The 8,460-nt window shown below is 32.5% G+C and overlaps 1 protein-coding gene across 3 annotated transcripts; it reads left to right on the top strand.

Moving 5' to 3' along the window:
* The first annotated feature begins 205 nt into the window (after positions 1-205).
* VSR6 (VACUOLAR SORTING RECEPTOR 6) lies at positions 206-8,005 on the top strand. Of its 3 annotated transcripts, none has more exons than XM_039021602.2 (13): positions 206-819; positions 4,597-5,289; positions 5,408-5,496; positions 5,641-5,710; positions 5,812-5,895; positions 6,000-6,076; positions 6,383-6,464; positions 6,677-6,759; positions 6,880-6,943; positions 7,064-7,192; positions 7,278-7,381; positions 7,490-7,607; positions 7,701-8,005. In XM_039021602.2, exons 1-12 carry the CDS (start codon positions 282-284, stop codon positions 7,601-7,603), a joined length of 2,127 nt encoding a protein of 708 aa, XP_038877530.2. In that variant the 5' UTR covers positions 206-281; the 3' UTR covers positions 7,604-7,607; positions 7,701-8,005. The 3 variants fall into 3 exon arrangements, 2 of the variants coding, with proteins under 2 accessions (XP_038877530.2, XP_038877531.1); XR_016528263.1 differs by having other exon boundaries at positions 285-819; positions 7,060-7,192; XM_039021603.2 differs by having other exon boundaries at positions 383-3,942.
* The last annotated feature ends 455 nt before the right edge of the window (positions 8,006-8,460 follow it).

Raw genomic sequence — 8,460 nt, forward strand, 5'->3', positions numbered from 1 at the left:
TTACTAAAAGGAAATAATATCCTTAACAATATATATATGTGTGTAGAAATATTTTGTTAAACAAAATTGAAAAAACCATGGAAGCTCGACTAACTTCATATATTAAATCAGTATTTTTTTATAATAAAAAAAATCAAATATTAAAATTATAAGGTGCAAAAAAACATAGAAAAAGGGTTGAGATATTATATATTTATTTAAAATTGAGAAAATGAAGGTTTGAGAGTGATGGATGAAATCATAACGTTTCCTTAAAGTTTACTTAGAAAAAGGAAAAAGAAATGAAAAGAAGGGGAAGCAGAAGATGGCCCCAAATAGAAGCAAACAAAACCAAGTCTTCCTTCTTCTTCTCTTATATGGTTGATTATTCCCACCATTCTCTATCACTTCTCAACCAACTGTCCTTCCTCTTCTCTCTCCACTTCTATTATCTTTTCAGTTGGTTCCATTGTCCCATTCTTTACACCTTCTTCATCTTAATCTTCATCTTAATCTTAATCTTTATCTTCAATTCAATCCAATCCAACATGCCTCTTCTCACCCTTCTCCTTGCTCTCCTAATCCCACTTCATCTTCATCTTCATGTCCACGCCCGCTTCGTCGTCGAGAAGAGCAGCATCTCCGTTCTCTCTCCCACCTCTCTCAAGTCCAAGCATGATGCTGCCATAGCCAACTTTGGGATCCCCGATTATGGTGGTTTCATAGTCGGCTCTGTTTTCTATCCTCAGAGAGGCGCTTTCGGCTGTCACCCCTTCGAAGGCGACAAACCTTTCAAGTCTAAGACCTCTCGCCCTACTGTTCTTCTTCTCGATCGTGGAGGTATTTCCTTCTCCTTCCCCCTTTTCCCTTTTTCGCATTCTATATCTGTATTTAGCAATTTTTTTCCACTCAAAACCAAAAAGCACTCACCCACTCTCTTCTTTTTCCTTTTTACACAAACTCCGAATTTCAACTTTTCTCCATTCCTTTTCTTTTCCCAACACAAATATCATAAAAAATTCTCTGATTACCTCAAAAGGTCTGCCTATATTAAAATTATCTCAATACAAATAAATTAATCTAAATGTCTATAAGGAGATAATCTCGAAACAAATGTTTTTTGTTTTTTGTTTTTTAATTAATTTTTTCTCAGGTGGCCATGTCTAAATGGCATCTTCCATGTTAATAAAATACAAATTTTATTTTGTTTTGTTTTTTATAATAAACGTTAACAAATTTTTAAATATTATGACATATTTTAAAATATTAAAGTAAAAATTAAGGATGAATGAATACATAGGTTTTTCCTCGAGATAAGATACAAATAATACAACAAGAAAACAGCTAAGCTGTTGCCAAACTTATTATGAACACCAAAAACCTCTTGCTATTGTCGAAGGCTGTCCTTTCTACACGTAATTAAAAGCTATTATTATTATTATTATTATTTTGAGTTCAAAGCTATGATATTAATATGATGGGAAAGGGCCCTTCGAAGAAGAAGAAAAAAAGAAAGAGTCAACTTTCTTTTAACATTTCTCCATTGGCTCGATTTCAATTATTTATTTCGTAACAATTTAATTTAAAAAAATAATTTGACAGATAGCTACATTAATTCTCTCATTATATTTTTTTTAGGTAATGTCACTTTTTTTTTAAGTATATCATCTTGTCATTTTAATCGCCGCTTTCATCTAAAAAATAACAAATCATATAAAATAAAATAAAATTATTTAAATCGATCTTCTTTACATAAACTAATTTAATCAACATGGTCAACTCAAAAAATAACAACAATAACTTAATGTGGTCTAGACTTTGCATCTCATTTGTTAATTTCTTATTTTTAGTCTTCCATTTACTTAGTCAAGATAGTGCAATATTCAATAAATTTAATTTACACGTTATATCAAGTTGAATTTGATTCGTTAATTTTTAATTAATAATATTAGATCATTTTAATGTACAAATATACACATCAACTTGGGTCACAAATAATTAAGCCTAACTATGGGTTGCAATAATTCAACTCTAACCATTGCTTTTTAATCTTTAATTCATTGACTTTGGAAGAGGTGTCAACAAATAATAATAATAATAAATAAATAAAACAAATATGCATTTTTAAATAGGGTAAAAAACTTAAAATTTTACAAAATTGTCATAATTCAAATGAAATTAACATTCAAACTCAAAATTCAATATAAAATACACCAATATTATTCTATTTTTGGAATAAAAAGTTGTGATTGACGTTGCATGAAAATTTAGCAGCTTAAAGTTTTACAAAATTTGGTTTAATTGATTGGTAAAATTTTGAGTTGGTGATCAATTGTAAATCATTCTTTTTAATGGTTACACCCTTAATTCTACTCCTATCTTTTATTTTTAAAAAATAGTTTAAACACTACTTATTTTTTATTTGAGTTGGTGATCAATTATAAATCATTCTTAAAAGGGTTACACCCTTAATTCCACTCATATCTTTTATTTTTTAAAAATAGTATAAACACTATTTATTTTTTATTTATCTTCTATTTTGGTCCCTTTATACTTGTTCAATTTTATATTTGATCTTTTAAAATGTTTATCTTGGTTTAAAATTTAATTTTTTTTATCATTAATTTTATTTTGATATTCTGTTAATACCACCACAAAAATTAGAGAAAAATATTAGGCGATTAGAAAAATAATTTGTAGATACTTAAGATTATGTTATTTTATAAAAAGAATCACATATTAAAATAAACATTTTAAAAGTTATTCAATGAAACAAACTAGAAATTTCATAATATTTAATTTCAAAATTTAAAATGAAATAACTTTAATTTTTACCGTTCAAACTAGACACCACTTCTTAATTTGAGCAAGTAAATTGGAAATTGATCAAACATAACAATTGATTGTAAAAATGGAAATTTTATGTAAAATTAATTAGAAGATTAAGATAATTGAAATCTATCCTAAGATATAGGAGTATTTTATATAATTTTACTCTCTTCTAAAAATAAAGGAAATTAATCTATCGAAGATTTACATAAAAAGGAGTTGATGTATAATTGAATATTGTAGTCAAGTAATGTAAATAATATATATTTTTTAAGTTTTAATTAATAAAAAATAGCCAACATGAATACAATGGACATCAATATATACAATTGACGGTTCTACTAAAAGGAAATAATATCCTTAACAAATATATATATATATAGAGAGAGAGAGAAATATTTTGTTAAACAAAATTGAAAAAACCATGGAAGCTCGACTAACTTCATATATTAAATTAGTACTTTTTTATAAAAAAAAAAAATTCAAATATTAAAATTATACGGTGCAAAATAACATAAAAAAAGGGTTGAGATATTATATATTTATTTAAAATTGAGAAAATGAAGGTTTGAGAGTGATGGATGAAATCATAACGTTTCCTTAAAGTTTACTTAGAAAAAAGAAAAAGAAACAAAAAGAAGGATAAGCATAAGATGGCCCCAAATAGAAGCAAACAAAACCAAGTCTTCCTTCTTCTTCTCTTGTATGGTTAATTATTCCCACCATTCTCTCTCACTTCTCAACCAACTGCCCCCTTCTTCTTCCCTCTCCATTTCTATTATCTTTTCAGTTGGTTCCATTGTCTCATTCTTTATACCTTCTTCATCTTCAATCCAATCCAATCCAACATGCCTCTTCTCACCTTTCTCCTTGTTCTTCTAATCCCACTTCATCTTCATGTCCACGCCCGCTTCGTCGTCGAGAAGAGCAGCATCTCCGTCCTCTCTCCCACCTCTCTCAAGTCCAAGCACGACGCTGCCATAGCCAACTTTGGGATCCCTGATTATGGTGGTTTCATAGTCGGCTCTGTTTTCTATCCTCAAAGAAGCGCTTTCGGTTGTCTCCCTTTCGAAGGCGACAAGTCTTTCAAGTCCAAGACCTCTCGCCCTACTGTTCTTCTTCTTGATCGTGGAGGTATTTCCTTCTCCTTCCCCCTTTTCCCTTTTTCGCATTCTATATATGTATTTAGCAATTTTTTTTCCACTCAAAACCAAAATGCACTCACCCACTCCCACCATCCAATCGCCTTTTCCCTTTTTACACAAACTCCGGATTTCAACTTTTCTCCATTCCTTTTCTTTTCCCAACACAAATATCATAAAAAATTCTCTGATCGATCCAAATACACGGTCATTTAACATCAATAAAACAGGGGATCCATGAGTTTCTTTTTCTTTCTTCTTTTTACTCGATTTAATCCAATGCATCTGCCTCGCAAGCACATGGGTTTCCAACGAAATCTAGTAATTTTGCTTGACTTCATAATTCCAATGCCCAAATGCTCCTTATCATAACTTTTCCTTTCCTCTTAAATCTTACAAAATTCCTAGATCATTTCTAGGGCCTAGAATCTTTTACTTTTTAGCCTTCACATTATTGTTTTACTCTGTTTTCTTTTACTTTTTCTCAATGTTTATTGCTCTGTTTATTTGACTTTTTTTTCCTTCTCCATTTATAAAATTTTGTGTGTATGATTGACGTTTTGATTGGAGAGTTCAATCCCAAAAGAATAGTGTGTTCTGATGATTTAAACTTTATCTTGTTTCTTTTTTATCGTTGAATTATCAGATTGCTACTTTGCGTTGAAAGTATGGAATGCTCAACAGGCGGGAGCGGCTGTAGTTTTAGTAGTGGACAGCATCGACGAGTCTCTAATAACCATGGATTCACCTGAAGACGGCACCGAAGCAGATGGTTACATTGAAAAGATACAAATTCCGTCTGCTTTCATAGAGAAATCACTGGGCACAAGCCTAAAAGAAGCAGCGAAGAATGGTGATGATGTTGTGATCAGATTAGACTGGAGAGAGTCGGTTCCCTATCCAGACAATCGAGTGGAGTATGAGTTTTGGACCAACAGCAATGACGAATGTGGGAGTCGTTGTAATGAGCAAATGGATTTTGTCAAAAGTTTTAAGGGTCATGCTCAGATTCTGGAGAAAGGAGGTTACACTCAGTTCACGCCACACTACATCACTTGGTATTGCCCTGAGGCCTTTAGATTTAGCAGCCAATGCAAGTCTCAGTGCATTAACCACGGTAGATATTGTGCACCAGACCCAGAGCAAGATTTTGGAGTTGGCTATGAAGGCAAAGACATTGTGTATGAAAATCTCAGACAACTTTGTGTGCATCGAGTTTCCAATGAGACCAACCGCTCCTGGGTTTGGTGGGATTTTGTTACAGATTTTCACGTTAGATGCTCCATGAAGGACAAGAGATACACCAAGCAATGTGCCGAGGATGTCATGAAGTCTCTCGGTAAGTTATCTTAATTCAACTCAATCCTGCTCTCAAGTTTGTCATGATTATCAATGCAATTATTAAGAATAAATACATTTAAACAACTTCTTGATCCTCTCTATTCTTACTGATGCAGATCTTCCAGTTGATAAGATTAATGAATGCATGGGTGATCCTGAAGCTGATGTGGAGAATAAGGTGCTCAAAATTGAGCAAGAAATGCAGGTGATCATTATGCTTTTACCTTAATTTTCTGTAAACAACCATCGTATTTCATATACCGAATCATTCTGGAGTTTCAAACATTGATATTATGTACTGCTTCAGTTTAAATAATTGCTAATAATAGACTCACAATCCCGATTTTAGATTGGCCATGGGGATCGGGGTGATGTTACAATCTTACCCACATTAGTGATTAATGAAGTTCAGTATCGAGGTTCGCTATCTAGTGGTTGGCCAGTTATTTTAATTTGTATGTGATTTATGTGAGATTTTGAAGTTTTTTTTTTCCTTCATCGGAACCATTTGGAATTGAAGGAAAATTGGACAGAACTGCTGTGCTGAAGGCCATCTGTTCGGGATTTAAGGAAACTGAGGAGCCTCCTATTTGCTTAACTTCAGGTTGTAATATTTGCTCAATTCCTTGTCCAAGATTGTGATTGCCACCTTCAACTTGAGATGTTAATTTTTTTCCTTAAAATTGTTCTGATGTCACTCCTAATCAGATATTCAAACTGATGAATGCCTTGAAAGGAATGGTGGCTGTTGGCAGCTCCTACAACAAAACATAACTGCATGCAAGGTACAAAATGAACATTTCTATACATTTTAGGTTATCTTCCTAACTTTTTTCTTAGTTTCTATTTTTGAAAATTTGAATGTCTTTTAACCATTTCTTACAATCTTTAACTGAAAATAATTTCAAAGACTCTATGAAAGACACCCAATTTTCCAAAACCTATAATGAAGACAATCAATCTAAGACGAGGAGTTTCTCAATTTCTCACATTTTCTTCCCTCACAAAAGAACGTTTATATATGGTTTGAAGTTTTGTTCTGAGGTTTGCGGTTGCATCTTAAATTAATGATTAGTTAATATTTTGATCAGGATACATTTAGGGGACGAGTTTGTGAGTGTCCTATCGTTAATGGTGTTCAGTATAAAGGAGATGGTTACACTTCTTGTGAAGGTAAAACTATTATGTTTTATTGTTCCACAAACGAAAGTTCTCTTGACAATTCATTGGCACCCATATAATTTTGTGTTAGACCTTGTGTTACTTTTTTTTTTTTTTTTTTTTTTTTTTTTTTTTTTTAATTTACTTCCTTCGGTTTTAAAGGACTTTCGAGTTTCTTTAAATTAAGTTGATTTAATTATTTCATTTGTTGTTTATTTTAACAGCATATGGACCTGCAAGATGTACGATTAACAATGGCGGTTGCTGGTCAGAAACTAAAAATGGATTAACTGCCACAGCTTGCTCAGTTTAGTGCTGTTTCCATCATAATTTGTCAGATTTAGAAGCATAGTATTTTTTTTCACTTACCAGTTACCACCATTAACTAACTTTACCATTGCATTTCATGTTTTTACGCAAAAAGTAGAATTCGGATATAAGTGGTTGCAAGTGTCCATCTGGATTTAGAGGTGATGGCCAAAATTGCGAAGGTTGGTTCTAAAACCACTGCTGTAAAGTTGCTTAATGAATTTTTTGAGAGTGGTTTAGAGAGTGAGTGTTGTGAAGGTTTTTTTTTATTAATGACCATGATCATGTAATGCAAAAGGCAGATGTTGATGAATGCAAGGAGCGTCTTACTTGTCAGTGTGATGGTTGTAGCTGCAAGAACTTTTGGGGTGGATATCAATGTAAATGTAGTGGTAACCAAGTATACATGAAGGACCAAGATACTTGTATCGGTAAGTATGCCATCCTTTCCTACTATGGAATCAGGAAATAGGAATGAATGATCCTTGAACGTGATCTTTGTTGTTGACAATTCAGAAAAAAGTGGATCAAAAGTTGGAATGTTCCTCGTCTTTCTGGTGCTGGCAGTGGTCGTTGGAGGGGGATTAGCCGGTTACATGTTCTACAAATATAGGCTGCGGGTATAACACTGACTCACCACTTTGTCAATCTTGAGTATATATTTTATTTAGCATTTAGAATGCAGTGTCCTGAGTTAACTAAGCCTTGAAATAATATCTATTTGACAGTCTTACATGGACTCGGAGATTATGTCTATCATGTCGCAGTACATGCCACTAGACAGCCAGAACAAGGTTGAAGCCCACATTGAAACTGAAACGCTAAGACAAGGCGCAGTGTAACGTGGTAAGACAGTAGTAATACTTTAAAAATAAATTGTATTTTTGTTTGGTGAAGGAAATTCATAATTGGTTGTGTGTGTTGTGGTTGTGGTTGCAGAAATGAGAAAAAAAAGAGGTGGAGTAAAAGTATTCAACAAAGACAAGACAATGGAAACGCAGAGAAGGCAAGATGGAGCATAGCATACCGGATACTTGATACATAGATAGAATGTGAATTCGGCTCTTGTAATATCATAATGGTGGTACTGCTATTGGTACCTTGGCTTGTCGACTTAATTTACAAGTTGGAACATTTTTCTTCAGATCATCATTCATCACAATCTACACTTTCTTTCTTGTACAAATTGATACAATTGGCTGAGGATGTGAATGTAGATTAATAAAAACTCCAAATTGAACGAATTTATGTTAGTCTAAAACCTAAAAGGAAGAATAAAACACAGGAGGATTTATGAATTTGTATGGAACATGATGAAGCATGCATGATCTGGGTTTCACTTTGTAGGCGAATGAATATTTTTATGACTTTAGTTCGCACTTGTTTTTGAAGAAGAAGAGTTCAGTTAGAATCATTGGTATTCTATTAAAACAATGATAAATTATTACCCACATGAAGCAAATTTAGTAGTAGCTTTCGGGATTTTCTTCTTCTCTTGGAGATGAGTGGCACTGGTAGCCTCTGAACGTGGAGATTCCATTTTTCTAGTGAATTCATTTTTATTTTTGATATAGGAAAAAACTCAAATTACATATTTATCTTAGGTTAAAATACCGTTTTAGTTTTTTTCTATTTCACTTTTTAAGTCTTATAGTAAACTTTGGAAATATATATATATAACGTCTTCTCTTGCATGAAA

This window comes from Benincasa hispida, chromosome 3 (genome assembly GCF_027475165.1).
Source record: "Benincasa hispida cultivar pf3 chromosome 3, pf3_genome.v1.1, whole genome shotgun sequence".
Lineage (NCBI taxonomy): Eukaryota > Viridiplantae > Streptophyta > Magnoliopsida > Cucurbitales > Cucurbitaceae > Benincasa > Benincasa hispida.

Excerpts from the sequence above, each read along its gene's own strand:
- VSR6 (XM_039021602.2), top strand. The coding sequence starts at position 282 with ATGAAAAGAAGGGGAAGCAGAAGATGGCCCCAAATAGAAGCAAACAAA. Across the intron at positions 5,497-5,640 it reads AAATTGAGCAAGAAATGCAG|ATTGGCCATGGGGATCGGGG; the intron begins GTGATCATTATG and ends TCCCGATTTTAG. Across the intron at positions 6,465-6,676 it reads TGGTTACACTTCTTGTGAAG|CATATGGACCTGCAAGATGT; the intron begins GTAAAACTATTA and ends TTATTTTAACAG.